The sequence below is a fragment of the Vigna umbellata genome, chromosome 2, assembly GCF_029865625.1.
Source record: "Vigna umbellata cultivar VRB3 chromosome 2, Vumbellata_1.0, whole genome shotgun sequence".
Taxonomy (NCBI): domain Eukaryota; kingdom Viridiplantae; phylum Streptophyta; class Magnoliopsida; order Fabales; family Fabaceae; genus Vigna; species Vigna umbellata.
In genome coordinates, this window is record NC_142166.1 from 13,799,481 (window position 1) to 13,822,602 (window position 23,122).

The 23,122-nt window shown below is 35.6% G+C and overlaps 1 protein-coding gene across 4 annotated transcripts in view; it reads right to left on the reverse strand.

The window, feature by feature from the left end:
- The window catches only part of ATM (Serine/Threonine-kinase ATM-like protein), an 83,977-nt gene extending 62,553 nt beyond the window's left edge, over positions 1–21,424 (reverse strand). For 2 of the 4 annotated variants that reach the window (XM_088106228.1, XM_088106227.1), the window contains exons 1-16: positions 21,040–21,424; positions 20,448–20,556; positions 20,179–20,322; positions 19,307–19,468; positions 19,016–19,208; positions 18,774–18,930; positions 18,540–18,679; positions 18,332–18,419; positions 16,987–17,090; positions 14,386–14,484; positions 13,815–13,871; positions 13,537–13,621; positions 12,257–12,331; positions 4,993–5,034; positions 4,856–4,926; positions 963–1,011 (exon numbers count right to left, since the gene is read on the reverse strand). In XM_088106228.1, coding sequence (XP_087962354.1) covers positions 963–1,011; positions 4,856–4,926; positions 4,993–5,034; positions 12,257–12,331; positions 13,537–13,621; positions 13,815–13,871; positions 14,386–14,484; positions 16,987–17,090; positions 18,332–18,419; positions 18,540–18,679; positions 18,774–18,930; positions 19,016–19,208; positions 19,307–19,468; positions 20,179–20,322; positions 20,448–20,556; positions 21,040–21,114 — 1,650 coding nt within the window. In that variant the 5' untranslated portion in view covers positions 21,115–21,424. Of the gene's footprint in view, positions 1–954; positions 1,012–4,855; positions 4,927–4,992; positions 5,036–12,256; positions 12,332–13,536; positions 13,622–13,814; positions 13,872–14,385; positions 14,485–16,986; positions 17,091–18,331; positions 18,420–18,539; positions 18,680–18,773; positions 18,931–19,015; positions 19,209–19,306; positions 19,469–20,178; positions 20,323–20,447; positions 20,557–21,039 lie in introns of those variants that run through there. The other 2 variants (XM_088106229.1, XM_088106230.1) reach the window with 2 other exon arrangements.
- Between the last annotated feature and the right edge of the window lie 1,698 nt (positions 21,425–23,122).

Sequence of the window (23,122 nt, forward strand, 5' to 3'; positions counted from 1 at the left end):
TGAGAAGAGAGCGGAGGCCAAGATCAAGGAAGGAGATTGGGTATTCCTTAAAATGAGACCTCATAGACAAATGTCTATGCCTACAAGACTACATCCTAAGCTCTCAACAAGGTATTATAGACCATTCCTAGTGGAAAAACAAATAGGACTTGTAGCTTTTCGGTTGCAGCTACCAGAAACATCAAGAATACACCCTGAATTCCATGTTTCTTAGTTGAAGCTAGCTATAGGAGCACATCAAGTTGAAGGAGCCCTACCAACTGAATTGCAGGACGACAGACCCATGTATACAGCTGTGAAAGTGCTATAGCGAAGAAACAAGTAGTAGCAAGGGGAGGAGATACCCCAAGTCCTAATATAGTGGCAGGAGAGTGGTTTGGAGGATGCTACCTGGGAGGAGCAATACATCAAACAGCAGTTCCCTGACTTCAACCTTGAGGACAAGGTTGATGTTGAGGAGGAGGGTAATGTTAGGAAGTTAAAGGTATACGTGAGAAGGAATAAAAGAGGAGGAAATTAAAGGCAGAAAAAGAGGTTAGTTTGTTAGTAGAGAGAGAGTATAAATAAAAACAGAATAGGCTGAGAAGAGGATTATCAGATATTTTCTTTTGGCTATAGACTGGACATATTTTCCAGTGGAGGAAGGGAGGCTTCCTTGGGGACACATACTTGTATTTTTCTTTCTATACATTATAGAATCAATAAAATACATACACATACATTTATCTTCTGTTGTTTTGAGTGTTGTGGTGAGAAGAGAGTGATCTGTTTTGGTTTCCTGAATAAAGGAACCTAACAGGATGCCATGTAAATGTTATTATTATATGTACTTACTCACCCATAATATAGCTCTACTGATGTTAATACTAATTTTAATATAAGCAAAGCCTATAAGCTAATTAAGAATTTGACATTAAGTAAATTAAAGACAAAAAAATGACTATACTTTCTTACCAACTTACATGGGAATTTTTTCGTGAAAAGTAGCATGAAAAGAAATACAAGATGGATCTGCATAAAATGAAAATGAGCTAAATAAGAATGCAGTAACTTAAAGAAAAATAGAAAAGGGAAACCAATAAATTCGGAATTATTAGTTTCTACGTCCTATTGGTAATCCAGCCTCCCAACTTCAATTAAAGCTTCACATTACCAACAGCATAAACAACACAATAAAATGGCAGTTAGCTACTGTTCTCTCTGACAGGATGTGAGACTGTTTACATAATAGACTTGATGTAGTCAATAGCAGATTGCAAAGTCTAATCCCTATGGCAGGCCTTATGGTATGAGTTAGCCAACTCACATTATATGTTGATGATGTTATCCTTTTCTGCACGGATACTAAATCTAACTTGCAGCAGATAATGCACCTTTTCTAATCTTATAAAGATGACGTCAGCCACTATTACTAACTCCAGGTTTTATACTTCTAGTTGAACACGCTTTTATATCTGGTTGTGGGCTTACTTTTAGAGATAATCATGCTTCCAATATGGGTTGTTTTCTCTTTATATCCCAGTTTTCATAATGGCTTATATGCTAAGGAGACAGGTATGGTTCCAGTTATGGAATTCGCTATCTCCAAAAGTTGGACTAATCTCCAAAGGCTGGACTAATATGTAGATTGAGTGTGACTCAGTTCAATACTTCTATTATTCCTTGGGATCTTCCTAGTGATGGCTGAATTGTTTTGTAATTGTAATTGTTGGGTCTTTTGTTGGAAAATTCACTACAAAAATATGATACCAATGAGTCATGAGCCAACCCATATAAGAATAAGAGACTATGTTAGGCATCAAAGTAATGAGAGGGTTAGGAAGAAATCCTAAGATAAAACTAGTAAAACTATTAGTTGTTACAGGGGGACTTCCTCGGAAAACTAATAAATTTTTATTTTACGATCCAGTTTTGTAAGCTTGAGTCAGACATCAACTCACTAAGATGATATTAAAGCCATTCAATGCACATTGTAGTCAAGTTCATTGAGATTGTTCTGCCACCTGCTATCCGGCTTTTGTTAGACCACAAACAAAAATGTATCTTACACTTGAAATGTTCATTTCTCAATATGACAAAGCTTGTTGAAGATCACATATCAACTAGAGATATGACCAAATCCTCTTACAAGCAGATTTGATGTTAAGGTAGGCATAAACCCACTTATTAAGAGTAATACTATGTGTATTCATTTTTCGCATACTTCTAGAGAGGGTAATAAATTTCTTGTTGTGTCTAACACAAAATCCCAAGGTTATTACTTGGTGGGATAACATTCCCAACTTCATTTGTCTTGAGTTTTATAGGGATAGATTTGATTTTTCATTTATAAAGTTAGAAAATAATAGGTTAGGTTTAGTCCCCCACTATCATTTTTGTATTCTCCTCTATTTTTCTATGATATGTTGAGGAGTTGCAGATGATTGGTGTTGTTTGTGGAGCCACCATAACTGGAATGGCTAACAACAAAGTGATGCTTCAGCATACTAATTTTTATTAAAATGAATTGGATGCATGGATCAAAGGACTCATTGGAGGGTTTATCCTTTCTTAGGTAATTAAACATTTAAAGTATATATGCTGTGATAACTATGAAAATTAAAAATTCAGCAAATAACTAATTGGAAATTGTTGAATATAGTGAAAAACTATATTTGAATTAATCTCCTTTGTGTAAAATACACACATAGGGTTCTCTATTTATAATACAAGAAATATGGGCTAAGCCCAAAATACAAATGAGAAATAATAACAAACTAACTAAAAGATAAAAGATATAATATATCTAACACTCCCCCTCAAGCTGAAGCATACAAATTGTATGAACTAAGCTTGAAATAGATGAACTCAGTGTTGAACTAGATGATTTGTCTTCAAGAGTGTGAGGCAAACATAGATGGACTAACAGCAGCTTGTGAAACTTCAACTTCAAAAGTGGATGAAGAAGAGCCGTGTGGACAATGATAAACTGCAAGGACTGATTCCCAATCAATGATGGATGAGTGACGGGATCAACAGTAGTAGCTGAAAGCTAAGAGCTACAAAACTGCAGGGACTACACTAAATCCTCATCAATGATGGATGGGTGACGGGATCAACAGTAGTAGCTGAAATCTATCTACAAAACTGCAGGGACTACACCCATATATATGTGACTTGCAGTGTCTTGGAAACGTACTCCCCCTCAGTGTGAACGGCGGAAATGTGGAATATCACAGTTGCTGGACCACAAAAACAAAATATTAAGCTACAATGCTGAAACAAAGACATCAAAGATCCAAAGATACGTTGGAGGTCCAAAATTCTTTGCTGGACAACTCCCAAGTGGTGATACTTAGCCGTGTATCACAAGAAGATCGGGCTAACTCTAGCATCGAACAACGGCAAACAGTGCTAACTCTAGCACCAAACAGCAGCAAACAGTGCTAACTCTAGCACTGAACAGCGGCAAACAGGGCCAAACATCGGGCTAACTCTAGCACCGAAAAGTGGCAAACAGGGCCGAACAGCGGCAAACTAAACGGCGCCGGACAGCGGAAACGGCACCTGGACAGCGATCAATAGTGGCTGGACAGTGGTCAAACGGCGCGGACAGTGGTCAAACGGCGCGGACAGTGGTCAAACGGCGCGGACAGCGGGAAACGGCGCCTGGACAGCGGGAAACGGCGCGTGGACAGCGACAAACGGCGCGGGGACAGCGGCGATGGTCTGGTTGGCGAGACCGACTCCGATCATCAAGTTGGGCAGCCATGGAGAGGGAGAAACCCTAAAAATTCAAAGTACTCCGATTGATGCAACGACCACAGATCCAGAAAGAGGGCGAAGAGGCGATCACGGCAGTGCTGATCGGCGGCGGAAAGCTCCGGCGACGCGCCGGCACGCGCGCCGGCAGCGGCGGCAGCGGTGACTCTTGCGGCGGCGCGTGAAGGCGCGTGAGAGGTCCGTTCGCCGCGATCTTCATACCACGGTGGTCGCCCGGTCGAGACGATTCCGATGGTGTGGTCGCCGGTCGATTCTGGAACTCCGGCGGCGGCGGCGGTGGCCGGAGGCGGCGGCGGCGGTGGCCGGAGGCGGCGACGGACTGGCCGGAAAGAAGCGGCGGCGACGGTGGAGAGATCTGACTGCACGGTGCTGACTGTGGCACAGATTTAAGAGAAAAAGAAAGAGAGAAGGGTTGCCCACTGAAATTTTAGGGGCTGCCGGCGGCCATGGCGGCCAGCCGCCGGCAGACAGCAGAGACACCAGAAGAAGATCAGAGAACCTGCTCTGATACCATGTTGAATATAGTGAAAAACTATATTTGAATTAATCTCCTTTGTGTAAAATACACACATAGGGTTCTCTATTTATAATACAAGAAATATGGGCTAAGCCCAAAATACAAATGAGAAATAATAACAAACTAACTAAAAGATAAAAGATATAATATATCTAACAGAAATATATATGAAACTATGAGGTAACAAATTTATCTCAATCCCAAAATTCTAGAGGAATGGTGGTAGAGCAAGAAGGCAGGGGAAGATGTTAAGGGTATTTCAGTGCAAAACATATCTTTGAAGATTTTATCTTTAGCCAAGTCAAAAGGCATAGCTTGATTTATATTACTGACCTCACCTAGTAATATAACGTTTGTGTGGCTGTTGTAACGGTAGTTACTCTTACCAGCCATCATTCTAGATAACGAGAGAAGTGTGAAGATTATATAAACATCCGTGGAAAAATTATCCAACTAACTGGATGAGTGAAATAATGTATGATTGATGTTATTCACTACTGTAAAACACACGATATAATTTCACTTATTCAGAAAACCTTAAAACCATATTTTGCTATCTAGGTAAGAGACACTTACATTGAATTTGGACGTTTGAAAATCTGAAGATCCCACACATCTTGAGGTATCACACTTGTATTCACAAAATCCTGGACAGAACCAAGTGTTGTAAGATTTATTATTAGTAATCTCAAGATGTAAAATAGATAACTCACATTTGATGTTATATTACTAAGCAGCAGCAAAGCAGCATCCACCTGCATCAGTGTGTCCTTGTCAATTTAAAATGGAAACTTACACAAAAAATAACCAAGAGAGAAACAATTTATAACTTTTCACATAATGATAATGATAATGATGATAATAATAAATAAAATATCTATCACAAGAAAAGGTTAAGTACGCACTATCCATCCTTCACTTTATCAGTTTTTATTATAACAATGCTCACAACTAATAACACATAATTAAGCAGACTCAGCAGACTACAACATGCTTAACGAGACTGTATATCATTTACCATGAGATCTCTCTTAACATCTCCCTATATCCTTCGTCGTCTCCTTTACCCCCATTTCACATACAAAAAATTGCAATTTACTTTTCTAATTAGTGCATTAAATAACCTACACCCTAACTGATTGTTGTCATATTTTCCTCAACTTTGGCAGCCAAACTGGGCACCAAAACTGTTACTGTGTATGCTAATCAACTTACAGCTTTGTGGATAGAATTGGATCAATACAGGGTCATTAAGGCCAAGTGTTCAGAACATTCAGCAATTTTAAGAGAGTACATTAAAGAGAATCAGGTGTATGATTTCTTGGTAGGTCTAAACCGAGAGCATGATCAAGTCCGGGTTCCAACATTGGGAAAGGAGAAGGTTCCAAGACTCAATGAAGTCATGGAAATTAATCAGACTGAAGAAAGTAGAGACTCCTATGACAGAAAACTTAATAATTGTTGAAGGAACACCAGCCATGGTTACATACCAAAGGAAAGGAGGCTCTCTTACAAAGATGGAAACGAAAAACAAAGGAGTATGGTGTACTTTTGCAACAAGCCACACCACACAAGAAATAAATGTTGGAAGTTGCATCGAAAACCCCAGAGCAAAGATTAGGGATACCAATGAGGTCCTCCAAAGAGAGGGGGTCAGGTAGCTCATGTTGTTGTTGTTTCCCATGGTGTTGATGTTCCTGAAAATCAAGGAGGATCTGAACAGCTAAACCAAGAGAATCCAAAAATAGTAAGGTCCTTTTTCAGGAAACATGAAAAAACCCGCAAGTGTTTATTCATTGACATAGTCCGGTATGTTACTATTTTCAGTTAGATATAATGTTACAAATATACACTTTACCCAATATTGGATTTTAGACTCTGGAGCCACAGACACATCACTGCCTCCCTAAATACTTTTCCACATATTTCTCATGTCCTAGAAAAAAGAAAATTTCCACAACTGATGAAAACAGAATCATTACAGCTAGTCATGAAGATGTCCAAATAAACCCAACCATAATTCTAACAAATATTCTAGATGTGCCTATATTGTTCATAAACCTAATATTTAAACAAAATCATACCAAGGATCACTCATGTAATGTGATTTTTTATAGCAACTCTTGTATATTGTAAGATGAGAAATCATGAAGAATGATTGGATGTCCTAGAGAATGGAATCGCCTTTACTACATGGAAGATCTGAATTTGCCCACTAAGAATCAATCTTTGATGTCTGAATCCTCCAATAGCAACACAAAATGTTCAGTTGTTTCATTGTCATCTAGGACATCCTTCATTTCATGTAATAAAGCTATTGATTCCTTCCTCACCGCAAAGTCTTCATTGTGACATGTGTAAGTTGGCAAAACACACATGTTTCTATTCCACTAAGTAATAAAATAATCACTCCTCCTTTTTATGTTAATCATACAGATGTGTGGGGTCCATCTCTTTCTAATATTTCAGAGGCTAAATGGTTTATAACATTTATTGATGATTGTACAAGGGCAACACAGCTTTTTCTCCTTAAACACAAACTTGAGGTTAGTTTTGTTGTCATGCAGTTTCTATCACTTATTAAAAATCAACACGGGGTCACTATCAAGAAACCTAGGTCTGATAATGTTAAAGATTATTTCTAAGGATAATCCATGAATCATCATGTGTGTACACACCCCAACAAATGGACACTTATTTGAACTAACTAGAGCAGTCCCTTTTCAAAAATTATGTTCCAAAAAGGTTTTGGGTGAAGCCATACTGCCACTTATTTAATTAAAACATATGTTCTAAATTTTTACATTAAAAAGTCCAATGGAAGTTCTCCATTCATTCTATCCACATATAACTCAAAGACTTAACCTCCCACCTACAATATTTGCATATACATGTTCACAGCACAAAGGGGAAAACTAGACCCAAGGGCTGTGAAATGTGTTTTCTTAGGGTACTATGTTACACAAAAAGGTATAACTGTTTTCATCCTCCTTCCGAAAATTCCTATGAGAAGGGATGTCACCTTCTATGAGCAAGTTAGTTATCTTAACCCTCCTCATCTTTAGGGATGAGTTTAAGAGAGGTAGATGATGAGCCTTTTATATCGCAAATTTGTCATTTGGCTCAAAAAATGAAAAAACAAATGAAATTTCAAAAGAGTAATATGACTGAAACTGAAGCTGAGAGGGAGAGGGTAAAGGTAAACCAAAGGCTTGAGGCCAAAATCTTGACTCTGCTAGCCCAATTATTAGACCACATGATAATACAAAATTTGGAAAAAAGTTGGTATAAATTATTGGCCTGCTACAGGAAATAGGTAAAATAGATGCTGATCCAAATACAAAGTTGGAAGTACAGAGGATGATGTTGTGGATAAAGTAATGTACTAAAGATTTGTTAGGAGACTTATTTATCTATTTCACACTAGACCAGATTTTGCCTTTATTGTGAGTCTAGTCAGTCAATTTAAGCACCAACCAAAGGAAGCACAATTACAAGTTGCTTGCAGCGTTGTGCAAAAGAAATAAGAATGTCAATTTTGAGGCATATATCGATGTTGATTATACAAATTTCAGTTATGGATAGGAAGTCAACTACTAGATATTGCACCTTCTTTGGTGGAAACCTAGTAACTTGGAAGGGTAAAAAATAAAGTGTGGTAGCTATATATAGTAATAACAAGAGGAATTTTAAGATGAGAAATGGAAGAAAATAAGGAAGCTTTTGACAAACTACACTGGGTGAATGACTGTGCTTACCTGTCAGACTTCAACCTAAGATATATAATCTTAATCAGAAGATTGTTGTTCAACCCTATTAGATTGAAAGAAGTTTGCTACCTTGTTAGGAAACCATGTAAGGAAAAGCATTTATTTTGAGTGTGACCAATTCTCCTGCAAAAGGAGCATTGAGAATGTTTACATTCACTTTAACTAAAGGAAGTGTTGTAATTAGAGAAGATATCTTTAGAATCTTCCTAATTAGAGAAAATAGATATATAATCTTCTATTTTATTTTATTTACCTAGTTTCCCTATGACCCTTTTTAGAAGAATTAGATGGTTACAAATAGAGGATAAGAGAATGTATTTTTTATGATTCAGAATATAATAAAATCAGTCATTTTTTCAACTTGGTATCAGAGCTCCCAATCTTGGGGCTCCGTTCCGCTGCACAGCCGCACCGCCGCCGCTGTCCAACCACTGTCGTTGTCGCCGTCGCCGGTTGGGGTCGTTGATAGCGCAGAAAAGTGCGCCCAACACCGGCGACCACAACGCCGGAAGTCGCTCCGTGAGAGAAGCTGCCACGCGCCGGACGGCGCGTGTTAGCCCACGCGTCCCCCTCCGATGAGACCCACTCTTGTCCAAAATCAATTTGGGAAAATATCAAAAGAATTAGGTCTGATGATAATGGTACTGAATATGTGAATCATGAATTTCTCATTTTTTGTCTCATAATGGTATTGTTTATGAACTAACATGTGTTAACACCCCTCAACAAAAAAGGTTTGCAGAAAGAAAGAATCGTCATCTTCCTGAAGTAACTAGAGTTCTTCTTTTTCAAATGTTTGTCCCCAAAAATTACTGGGGAGAAGTTGTGTTAACTGCCACATATCTCATCAACAGGTTACTCACTCGTATCTTAAATGGCATTAGTCATATAGAGTCTCTATTGTCTTTTGTTTTTTCTTCTTCCCTACTAACGAGTCTACCAAGTCGAGTCTTTGGATGTGTTGTTTTTGTTCACTCTCATCATCCTCACCGTGGTAAATTACATCCTAGAGCTCTTAAATGTGCCTTCATTGGGTATCCTTCTAATAAAAAAGGGTACAAATGTTATCATCCTCAAAGTCGTCGCACCTTTATCACCATGGATGTCACCTTTCATGAAACACAATCCTTTTATGTCAGTCCACCATTTCAGGGGGAGAAAGCACTTGAAGTGGATGAACTCTCCTTGTCGTTACCATGTTTGTCTTTGCAGGATGCCCAAGACCTAAGCAATGAAGCTACCATAGTCCACAGTGAGGAAGAAGACAAATTTATTGGCAAAAAATATGAAAGAAACAACTCACCTCGACTCTCAAGCAAGAAAAATTGTCTAATCCGGAGGTGAGGATCCCTGAAGATATTAATGTGGAGGAGGTAAGTATTACTGAGGATTTACCCATTGCATTGAGAAAGGAAAGAAGATCATGTGCTAAATATCCTATTTCTCAGTATGTTTGCACTAACAAACTCTCTGATAAGCACAGAAATATTATTGTTGCCATTGATGCCACAGAAATTCCTACCTCAATCCAGGAGGCCATGAAACTTGAACATTGGAATCAAGCCATGAAAGAAGAGATGAATGCATTAGAAAGAAATTCAACTTCGAAGATTGTTGATAAGCCAAGAGACAAGAAGGCAGTAGGGTATAGATGGATATTCACAGTGAAACATAAGGTAGTTGGGACAATAGAAAGATATAAAGCTAGATTGGTGGCAAAAGGATATACCCAAACATATGGGATTGACTATGAGGAGATAAGCTAGATTGGCTGCCCATTTTGGATGGGACTTACACCAGCTGGATGTGAAGAATGTCTTTCTTCATGGAAATCTAGATGAGGAAGTGTACATGGAGATTCCCCCAAGTTTTGAAGTGAAAAATGAAAGAAACAAGATATGCGTCTAGAAGAAAGTATTGTATGGCCTTAAGCAATCCCCTAGAGCATGGTTTGGAAGATTTACAAAAGCAATGGTTTCCTTGGGATACAGACAAAGCCAAGGAGATCACACTCTATTCATAAAGCACTCTTCTACCGGTAAACTCACTATATTGTTTGTCTATATGGATGATATGATTATTGCAGGAGATGATGAAACAGAAAAATTGGCATTAAAAGATAAATTGGCAGCTCAATTTGAAATGAAAAACCTAGGAAAACTCAAATATTTTCTTGGAATAGAGGTTGCCTACTCTAAGAACGGAATTTTCATCTCCCAAAGGAAATATGTACTTGATCTCTTCAAAGAAACAGGAAAGTTGGGATGTAGAACCTCAACAATTCCTATAGAACAGAATCACAGAATTGTTATTGAAGAAAGTGCTGCTGTAGAGAAGGCCCAATATCAGAGATTGGTAAGAAAATTGATTTATCTATCACACACAAGACCAGACATTGCTTGTGCAGTTAGTGTAGTGAGCCAATTTATGCATGATCCAAGAGAGAGATACATGCAAGCAGTTGACAAAATTCTCCAATACTTGAAGTCAAGTCCAGGAAAGAGGCTATTATTCAAAAGGGAAGACACATTGACTATGGAGATATATAGTGATGTTGACTATGCAGGTTCTATTACTGACAGAAAATCTACTTTTGGGTATTGTGTGTTTCTTGGAGATAGTCTGGTAACATGGAGAAGTAAAAAGCAAGGCAGAGTATCCCGTTCTAGTGCAGAAGCTAAATTTCGAGCCCTTACTCAAGGAATGTGTGAAGGACTCTGAATGAAAATCATTTTGGATGATCTTAAAGTCAAAGTGGAGAACATGGTGCAACTATACTGTGACAATAAGTCTGCCATGAGCATAGTCCACAATCCAGTACAACATGACAGAACCATACACATTGAGATTGACAGACATTTCATCAAAGATAATCTTGACCGAGGCTTTGTGATTACAACTCATGTTCCTACAAAACTTCAAATAGAAGATATTTTTACAAAAGGGCTTCCTCCGAGTAGATTTCAAGATCTTATAGGCAAGTTGGGAATGATTGATATTCATTTACCAACTTAGGGGGGGGGGGGGTGTTGTAATTAGAGAGATATCTTTACAATCTTCCTAATTAGAGAAAATAGATATATAATCTTCTATTTTATTTTGTTTACCTAGTTTCCCTATTTCCCTTTTTAGGAGAATTAGATTGTGACAAATAGAGGATATGAGAATGTATTTTTTATTATTCAGAATATAATAAAATTAGTCCTTTTTCAACTGGAAGACATATTGAAAGAAAAATTCACCAATAGTCAAAATTACAGCAACAAATACGGTCCAGATTAACACTCAAAGCAAAAAGTTAGCACACTGGTAACAAAACAAATATCCAACACCCAACACTCATAGGAGCAAACCAATAACTACCAGCAACCAGTGACTTGAATCTCTTCTCAAAAAGTAATAGTCTGAAACAATAACATGATAATGTCAAACATGATGAACAATGGTGTATGAGAGAGAAGAAGCCCGATAGAGAGGAGAGAGGAGCCCTTCAACCAAAGTTGATACCAAAGAAACACATTGAAACAAGGACAAGGAGGTTCAGTTAGCCTTGTGGAGAAGACGCAAAGTTGTTCCTGTGATGGTAAAGTGGCTTGTCACCTTCACGTTCCAAGCTTCAGCAGATGGAGATCACATATGTATCAAAGAATAAGGGACGTGACAAGGCGGGTTGGACATCACATGGCGAGACACACCAAATCTCATGGTCGTCACAAAAAAGAAATGTGGCAGATGGCCACAGTAGACGGTGGCAAACAATGACAAAAACATAGTTTGTTTATTGTATCTCAATAAGACAAACTAGACTAGGTGTTCATCGTAACAAAATGGTGACTAGGAATAGACGGCAGCAGTCATGGATGATGGTGGACAACAATGGACAACCGCAAAAGCTAGTAGAGTGGGAACAATACACTCTTATACCAACTTAAGACTAAACATATGATAAAAAGAGCTTATAAGAATGAGTATCTCTAAGCTAATCTTTGTTATTTATAGAAGAAAATTACACTTGGAATGCCAAGAGGTGCAAGAAAAGACTATATTAATGCCATTAGCAAAAAAATTCTTAGGGCAAGCTACGTAACCTATCTAAACAAGTTAGTTATACAGTCATGATAAATTATTCAAACAAGGACTAATTAGATACCCATAAAAAACTATAATTTAAATTAGGAGCATATAGTTTTGTCAAGAGAAAACTTACAAGAGCATTAATATTGCTAATAATCGGTAACCCATGCACAATTGTGCTCCACAGTAGTTGCCAACCATTAATGAACTGCAAAAGTTAATTTCTCACCAAATTAATGCATATTTTAGCACAAAAACTAACATTCAGGAGAAGCAAAAGCAATAACAATTATCCAATGTAGCCCTACAACAAAACCAATTTATCAACAAAAACTGTTATTCGATGACCAGCTGACTAGTAAGGAATATATTTTTTTGAAACCAAACTATTAGAATTAATAGAGAGAGAGAGAGAGAAAGAGAGAAGATAGCAGAGAGAGAAAATTGAAACTGAAAAGGTAACTTCTGGAAAATAGGACTGTAGAGAACAACTCATAAAAAGAAAACAAATATAACAAAAACTACATTAAACTATGTTAAGAAGTAGACTTTAAGCCTAAATTAACTCTACAAAACCAACTTGTAAGATAAGGTTTTCACCCACTTATATACTCTAAATTGACCTTATCTCTAGTCAATATGAGACTCTCAACAAACTGAATACAAACTAGATCCCAATGAGAGATTATTCAGTTAGCCTAAATCAGATTTGAAGGGTCAGCCCTTGAAATTGCTTGATTTATTGATTATTTGAAAAGAGTTTACAGGAATTGGGTGATTGCTACCAACATTCAATCTTTATTTAAACCAAAGAAAAACAAGAAATACATGAAGGAATGGCTGGTGACATAGGGTATGCTGGAGTCGTGCAACAATAGTTGAGGATGGGCATTGCTGAGAGATGGCCAGGAAAGCTGCAAAACATTCATAGAGGGACACATGGTACAGTCCACCCATGAAGAAAGGAAGAGAGAACTGAACCATGATCTTTCAATACCAAGTAAAAACAAACTACAGGAATTGTACGGTTGCTAGAATAGTTCAATCTTAAATTATGATGAAAGAAAATTAAGAAAAAACATAAAGGAAATCTAAAATACATCCAAATTACAAGTTTTCCTATCTACAAATACCCAACAAGATTTTTTCTCAAATACTATAATAAATGCACTAGAGTTAACCTAGATCATTAAATAGCCAACTAAACTGTAGACTTGTTTTCCTAGATAAAATTCAATACAAGCAAGAAAATAACTATGGATTAATAGAATAGGATATTATCAGCAGTAACCCAACATCTTTTTCAGAAGGTCATCTTCAACGATGAACACTTTCATATGTTTAGCATTAAAATTTGGAAGCATTTGTGAGACATTAAAGAACTGTGAAAATATGTATGGGAGAAAGAGAAACCTCATTAAAGGCAGAAGATGACACTGCAGATATCTCCATCCTTGAATTTGGCAGCAACAGAACTGAAGAAAGTTCCACCAAACTCCTTTACATGCAACGGAACATACACAAGTTGAAATCCACAGTACCAACTCAAATAGACCAATATGCTGTGTAATACTATGGGAAAATGAATTAAAGTCCTATAACGAACATGAAATGCACAAGCACTGCTCTGTCTCATTCACAATATTAACAAGAGATTATAAAACCATACCAAGAAAACAGGGTGTAAATACCTCAGAGTCCACAGCAAACCATCATAGATACGATCAACATTCGAAGAATTCATGATTCTGCAATATTATCTCCACTTTGTTAATAATATTTATCATCAACATACCTTCTATTAATATTCTATTCGAACCATGAGAAGGTAAATTGGGATTTTTAAGAAAGTCCACAATCCAATCACAAAATCATCTAGCATTGCCTACCTCCAACTATCTAGAGAGAAAATGGGGTAACTTGACTATATAAAAAAACACACAGCAAGAGAGGGACAAAGAGAAAAAGTACATGAATAAAACAAAATTGTAAGCAAAGAACACAAATATAAACGGACGAAGAAGCAAAGAGCACAAATAAAATGGAAATGGGATGACAAAAATTGAACTTTTAACACCATCAAAAGAAAGGAGAAGGCAAGAGAATTAGGAATTTTAATTTTCAGCTACATTCTTTTCTATCCAGTGTTTTATGCTAAAAACCAACAATAATTTTAAATAAGAAAGCTATGAATGGAGCCAACATTCACACAAATAATGACAGTAACTGTTCCTTTCTTAACCCCCACAAACTTGAAATTACCTTTCAAAGCTCATACATATGCCTTCAAACCAGTAGATAAACAGATCTTTGCAAATGCGAGTATGGAAGTTGCGTGTCAAGGAACAAAATGCAGCATTCCTACAGCATAGATCCTTCGTCAGATTTTACCACAACAATGCTACTTTAAATCTCATCAAAAACTTATAATATTCTCTATTAATAAAATACATCACAACAAATTGATTTCTGCATAATAAGATCAATTATCACAAGAAAAAAGATAAAATAACAACAAAAGTCGAGAAAACCCAAAATGCTTCATAAGCTAATAACTTAAACACTCAGAAAAGGGTAGTATGAAAATTAAGATCTCCGGACATTCTTTTGCATTTTCATTCCTATGTTAGTAATAGGGTGGGATAATCTGGTTCCTATATCATTGTCCAGTGCATTCAACGCCGCCCCTGCAATTGCTGTCTTCATGTCTCAACAAGCACCTGGTTCAGTTTATCTTATCGAGTGACATAGAACCCTGTACTCATTGTCATCATCCACTCTTCCCTACTACCACCACAGTATTTGAAACAAAGCACGAGCTCTATAGCATATCTCCTAGCTATGAATAGCCCAACCAATCTCAAAGGCCAACTCCTCCCCGTGAGCATCCCTGTGCAGAATTTGTGTCTTGTCGACGCACTGCCTTCCAACTAGTAGACTGACTTTGTGTCACCTTTGTTATTGTCACCAGCCTCTTTAGTCTTTATTCCAACCCTTTTATCTTATTTCTCGATTGATTTGAGAACAACCCACCTTCAACACCTAGCAGGTTTCCTTTTTTACCACTATGTTCTCCTTTTATGCTCAAAAATAGTTGCTTCAAGACTTGCCACTCCTCTTTTGGGTCCTCCATAATTACTTTAGAGAAGCTTAATATCAAACTTACTTATCTCTGTCAGCATCAATTGTGCTTTGGTTTCTTGGAAATGGTTTCCATGATTAATATTTCCTTGTATAATTTAATGGCATAATTAGGAGATTTAATTACATTTCAAAATTACAAGGATAAATAGGAGAATTAATAGGCTGGCAGTATATTTTATATTTATTGTACAAGATCACTGATACTGAATTGTTGGGATACAATATATCCACAAAAATTAGTATTTTCAGCTATTATATGTAAGTATTCTATTTAAGAGAAATTTCTCCTTTATAATGAATGATATCAGAAAGTCTTTTTGACAATTGGTTTTCGTTTTGTTCTGTAGAAGTTGTTGTCCAAGGTTGCATGAAATTTGCAACTCCAACAATCACCTTGCATATATTTTGACTGAATACTTGAGAGGACCTCAAAAATCAATTTATAAGTTCCAAACATAGTACATACAATATGGATGCACATGCACTAGCTTGAGGGGCAATGTCAAATTTGCTTAAGTTTTGTGAAGGTGGTTAACTTGTTAGAAAAGGTTACCTCATCTTTGTATTACCTATTTGGCACTTATGTGCAGATTATCATACCCTTTCTGTATTGTACTGATGTAAGAACCCATACAAATGAATGAATTAGCTAAGAGAAAATTAGCTCTCTTATGCATTTTTTTCATATATACATTCTGAAGTCTTATAATTACTCCATTACACATTTCATAGCAAAACAGCAACAACTGCGATCATGACCAATCATTTTTCTCTCTACATTTCCTTTTCTATAAGTAGATAAAGCAATTGATAATAATCAAATGCATAATAATACAGACAATTAAACAACATCTCGACACATAAGAATTTATTTCATTGTTAAGAACTAAAAATATTATAAGTAAATGAGGGAAAATTTTCATGGAGCAGCAACTTATAAAGTTACTTTTTATCTAAACTAGAAGTTCTTGGCTAGTAAAACCATGGCAAATAAGACCCAGGTCTAAAATTGAATTTTCAATTCATTCCATTGCTATGCTCCATAATTTCAGAAAAACAAAACTAATTGAATCCTTTAACCTGTATCAAACCATAAAACCACAAATTAGGCAGCATGATATCACAAATTTGAAGTTTAAACTAATAAATTTGAGAGCCAAATCAGAACCCCAGGCTTCCAAACAATCTAAACATGGCATAGTATTAAACACAAGTCAGTGCATCAATTCATCCTCTGTTCAAAAGGCCTAAGCACAACCAAATTATCATTATTACGAATATAAGGGAAAAAATGCCATGGTTGCACAAAAAAGTACTAAACGTTCTTTGACATGGTATAAAACCAATAACGCACATGTATGATATTGTTTATTAGTTGTTCTACCATTATAAAACATGTCTGGTTAAGGAAAGCTAAATATTTTGAATAAGAAAACATACGAGTAGACAGAAGACAAAGATCAACAAATGGAGAAGACTCAAACCCAAAACAAAATTTTACCCATATAAATACCAACTAAAAATATTAGTTTTTCAAAATGATTGACTTGTATAATAGAATGACAACTATTATAGGAAAAGGGGAAGAAAACAGTTGAAAAAGATAAGGAAGGCGGAAAAGGTACTTAACAGGGAGGAACAAAAAATTATAGTTTGTACCATTATGGCATACTACAGAATATGCTGTGCAGTATAACCTCAAATTAGCTTATAAATTACCATAGCCATTTGCCTTTCATGAGTGCCTCCCTCAGGATCACAGCAGCAGGCTCCCTCTTAACCCGTTTTTCACTCAATGAGGATCTGGTTGTATTGAGGCATGCCTGAGGAATAAAAATTACAGTAATACAGAAATTTTATAGGGGAGAAAAGAAATAAAAATTAGTACATACATTATACCCCAAATAAAATAGCCATTTTACCAACCAATAAACATTACTGGACATCACATAAACAAATAACTCTACACATGGCAGAATGGTGGTTTTCTGTTGAATGAAAATATTAATAGTAGCACAAGCAAGAAAGTCTGCCAAACTAAATGGACCATCCAAATAACAAAAGCAAACGACACTAAGTTAAATTAGGGAGTAGGAGAGAAAAAGGAAATCCCTTTTTGTTCTGTCACAGGTTTCTCCCAACCTACTGAACCAAAGATTAATCCCACTCGTACTGCTATAATTGTCACTGGCCCAACAAGTTTTCTAGCATAGGGAACTGAATACAGGTTCTACATTACATAGATTGTCCCTACAATGAATGAGCACAGAATACCTAACCACTACGTCAATCCATCAGATTGAGAAAAACCTAATACAAAAGATAAGTATGAATAATAACGAAAGTGAAGGGCTACATAAGAAGGCTGACCAGCTTATCTACATAGCTATTAAGATTTGACAACAGACTTAAGTAGACAAAATAAACTCTGATACTGTTGACCTAAACTGGATTGATACAAAGGTGATGATCCTGTTACAGAAGTCCTGTGTAAAATCAGAAGCTTATCATTGACATGTATCAGTTATAGCTAACTGTTTGACAGTAATAACTGTCACATAGAAACAAGGAGATTACAAGTGAATTGTGACAAACTAGAGAGAAATATCCCTAACAATATCACAGAAGGAAACTCTAATACAAGCCATAAGCAGAAAACCAGAGATATCAACAAAGACAATACAACGACAAGGTAAATCTGAAGGCATTTGCTAGGAGAAAGCTCATACTAATGCAGGCATTCTGCTACAACTAATCGCACCAATGGCAATGCAAAAAACCACACACATCCTTAAGATTTTGGCCGCCTTATTTTTATTGAAACCTCTCAAACAAAACATGAGAAAGTGCTCGGCAAGATATCAACAAAAGTAACATTCATCCAGCAAACTATGTAAAAACATAGAGGAAAAAGGAACAATAAGAAAGACCATGACTAGTCTTGCTATTACAGAATTAAATAACTGTCAGAATCAATCAACACAGTTGCAGAAAGAAGATAATTGAGATAAAAAAAACTTAAATACTAAATCAAGGGATTGACAGCTGAGTTTGTAGAACCTACCCTATAAAATACAACTGCTGCAAGTTCCACCAATCCACATTGTGAGCTACTTAGAACTCCTAATTTATCATCTTTATTTCCATCACCCCTGGGTAGAAAATTCAATAAGATCATCATGGATAACATCATTAAAAAGTTTATTTAGTTCACTGTAAAACACTAGAAGATCCAAACACTAAAAACACATCAACATGTTAGAAACACATACCGCAGCATGGAAGTACCAAACAAGCTACCTTGATCAAGATCCTTACAAATCACATCCAAAAGCTGCTCTACCAATAAACACCTATCAGCAGCACCTCTCATTAAACTCAACTGTAGCCTTGCATAAAAAATAAGTGAATCCTGCAGCAGAAACATCAATAGAATAGTTTGAAAAAATTTGAAAATAATCTATAACTTAAGCAGCTATTTCCTTTAAAAAGCAATTGCAAGAGACCTTAAGAACTCGATCATGTGTCGCCAGCCAACAGTGGAACACAAACTGCTGCAGGGCATTATGAATTTCGAGCAACTCTATGCCTAAATTTGGACCATCATTCAATAAATATGTATTTATACACTCAACAAGTTTACGTGCCATCTTGCTCTCATCCCTGAAAGAGTAAAAAAGAAATGGTATTGCACTATAGCAGAAAAGAATAATAGAAAAAAAAAATCAATGAATCACAGTGGAAATACCTGATGAATGAACATATTCTAACAAAACCCTTAACAATGCTTTCTCTAACATTATCAGGGTAGTCTCCAGGGGGAAATTTTAGAAGAGAATGAAGTGTCAAGATATAACGGAAGACCTCCTCCTTGGAACTATTGCCAATATTTTTTCCACTCAAGCTTATTTCAACTTTCTCAATGAACAGAAACACCAGATCTGTCCAAAACAATTTGATTAAGAGGGTGAGGAGATTAAAACGGTATTGTTGATGAGATGTGGAGATAATGTAAGCCATAAGTTTACAAAACACTTACTGCAGTAAACACGCCTCCTCATCTGGAAACTATAATCCCTAACAGACAATAGATGCCGAAGAATAACGCCATATTCAGACTGAAAGCTTAGAACATTGCTCAGGACATCCCAAACATGATTAAAAAGCAGTTTAACTACAGATGACAACGGTAAAAATTTTCCTAAAAAGTAAAAAGAAAAACAAATAATTAAAAGAAGCAAAGTGTACTAGTAAATATAAGATTAATTCCCATATTTTTCTTTGTAGAGTATTAAGAAGGTTATTACCAAAAATATATCAAAATAAAGCCTCAAGAGTGTCAAACAATTATTAAGTGATGCATAACCATGTTATTTCCATACAAGTAATAAAAACTGAGTAAATACCCATATTGGTCCCTGAAATATTAGTGCGCTGGCTGATAGCTCCCTGATTAAAATTTTCATGTTAATGAATCCTTGAAAATTTTTATTTGTTCCCATAGAATTCATTCTTAATGAAATATAAGAAAAATATTGTATTTGTGTATCAATAGAACATTTGTAACAAGCTTAGTGCATAAGACATACATGTTGCAACTTGAGGGGGAGTGTTAGAATGTAATTAGTCATTAATTATTACAGATTTGTTAGCCATTAGCTGTTACAAATTCTAGGACACTAGGATCATTGATCCCTGATAATTAGGCAAGAATTTAATGTATTTGATTTTGTAAATTGGTATGGATACATACTTTGTGGTGCACATTAGACACACAACATTCGGATAACACTTCTTTATATAAAAGTATTAGTTGGAGTTCCTGATTTGAATTTTCCTAACTATTATTTTTTAAAATCAAGAGGGGAGAAAAGAACAAACATGTTCCAAACAAAACTGCCTCCAACCGACCTGAACACTTGGCATCCTCCGCACGTTGAACAGCAATTCTAAGAGTCTTTGCATATATCACTTTTGGATTTTTCCGCTTACTTGAGGATATTTCTGCTGATGCAGATTTAATAAGTAAAGAAACAAGAAAAGGCCATGTTTCAGCTGCGCCACAAAATTTCAAAATAAACAAATCAATCAAAAGTGTACACCATATATCATGGCTTCGGTACTATTAAAAATATTGCATCCACCAATGCTAGCAAAATTAACTTAAAAACGAATCTTACTGTGAGGAATTTCATCTGGTCTAAGCTTTGCAGTATTCAGTCCAATAAATTTACAGAAGCTATATGACCTTTCTCCTTCTAACCAAGTGTTTAGCAACTTAATCCCTTCCTGTTGACATGCAACAACAATGCCACAAATTAGAATAACACAGTCCTTATACAAAAGAGAGAATATATACAATGAATAAATATCACCCGACACAATCACACAAAAAAAAATGTGTAATCAATATTAAACATTTTTCAGCTATCAGAACTGAAACATCATTTCGGTGAACCTTAATTAAAATTGTAGCTTATAAACATTTTTCAATCCAGAATGTTGCAATTTTTGCAGAAATAGAACTGAAAGAGAAAAACTATAAATAATAACAAGTTGATTAGAAAATCCTTCTCTACTACTCTAGTTCAAATTAATGGAACAATCAGGCATTCCGTAGACAGATTTCTTGATGGAAAACTAGAATATCGACGACACTAAAGTCAATTTATCGCTGCATGCATAACATTAACAGGAACAAGAAAGGTTCTGTTCCCATTCAAAATGATTAGCGAGAGAAGGAAAGTAGAGAGTTTGAGAAAGGAAAATGACTTCGCGAGCTTTGACTTTATCGGATGAGAGTTTTTCGACAATCTCTTGAACATCTCTGGAAGTGACTTTCGCCATGGTCACAATCGAGTCAGCTCAGCTCACTGGTCTATGGAAACTGGCCCCTATGTCCCTTAGTTCCCCGTACCAACAAGCAATGCATGAGACTTGACTTTGGACCGCGAAAGAATTTGACTATGAAAGGGCGCGTTAGCAACAAGCAACGGGTGAGCTCGCTGGCGCGAAAGCCGTATAGCGTAAGTGCATTCGTTTTCTTGCTGCAGCCGTTTTCTTGTTGGGTTGGAAGGGTTTTACGCGTTCAGCGAAAAGAATACCAAGGGTTTTAGTACGTAAAGTAAAGCGTTTCTGTGAATTGGTTGAAATTAGACTATTGCAATGGATTGATTGAGCTTTCAGTTTCAGTACCTCTTTTATTTGTAGAATTACCTTTATCTAAATTTTAACTTATAAATTTATTTTATTTGTAGAAATAAAATACAAGAATATTTATAACTCGTATCCTTGACTATAATTACACTTTATATCTGTATTATTACAATTATTAAGAATAAATTTTTAATTGTATTAATTAAATTCCTTAAACATTGGAAGATTTTAAATTCTCTAAATTTGTATGATTTAAATTACTGACCTAATAAAGGTGTATAGATGATAATAAAATTAGCAAAAACATTATTAAAATTGTAATTATATATTTATATTATTTAAATTATTCCATTAACATAATTAAAAGTTAAAAATTAAAAGTATACCATTATCATGCTTAAATGAAAAAATATTAAATTTTACTTTAACATTTTTAGTTTTATTCTTTAAAATAACCTACTAAATAATGTTCAATAAAAAAATTATAGAAAATATGTTTAGCTAGGTGTAAAATTTCTAGAGTAGTGCTTCCTGCACCCCATCAATTTTTTCTTGCACCCAATCTTTAATGTGGGAAGTTTCCGTAATAACCTTATGGCTTATTTACTTTAATCCTAACTTTTCACTGACCTTCTTTTACACTCTGCAGCGGTGGTGGTTCTTCCTTGTGTGTTTTGCATTCAACACATGGTGATGCACATTGTCCTCCTCCCTTGGGAATGCATTTGGAATATTGTCATTATCATGCTCAAATAAAAACAAAAAAAATATATTAAATTTTACTTTAACGTTTATAATTTTATTCTGTAAAGTAATCTCAGTAAAAAATATTTATAGAAAATATGTTAAACTCGGTTTAAAATCTCTAAAATATAAAAAACAGTCGAGGCATTCATATTAGGGTCTTCCTGCATGCATTCTCTCCTTTTTTTTCTGCACTCCTTTTTACTTCCTGCAGTTCCATAAAAGTTGTAACACTCAAACTACTTCCTTTTAATATTTTTTGGATTGAGTATTTTTTTTATTCGAAATTGAGTTTTTTTGAAATGTATTTTCCGATTAAAAACACATTTCAGAACATTTAATCCAAAATATAAAAAAAAAATCGAAACAGGTGTTCTGAAATATATTTCCAGATCTGGAAATAACTTCCGAAACATCAATTTTGGAAACTTTTTTTATATTTCGAAATGTATTTGCAAGTTCATAATATATTTTTGGATTTGATAATATCTTCTTAAACATTCATACTGAAATACAAAAACAAAATCCATAATGATGTTTCAAGAATCATTTTCAAATCTGGAAATACCTTTCGGATTAGGTGTTTGGGAACGTATCTCTAAAAAAAAATTATAAATACATGACTTGGCCTTTCTTCTTATTTTTGTTTTTCTCATCTATGACCTTTTTTTTAACTTTTGTTTAGTTAAAATGTAAGTTAAATTCATTAAGGAGAGGAATTGTTTATATTATTTTTTTTCTTGAAAAGAAATTTACAAAATGTGGAAGAATAAGAGAGATGCGAGGATACATGCGCGATGATGGAAGAAAGAGAAGGAGAATGATGATAGAATAAGGAGAATGAGAATTCTGATGGACGAATGAGAAGAAGATGGTGAAGGAGAAAACTAAGGAAGATCTTCTTCAAGGGTGAGGGAGAATAGTGAAGACCTAACACAAAGGTGTGGTGTTGTGC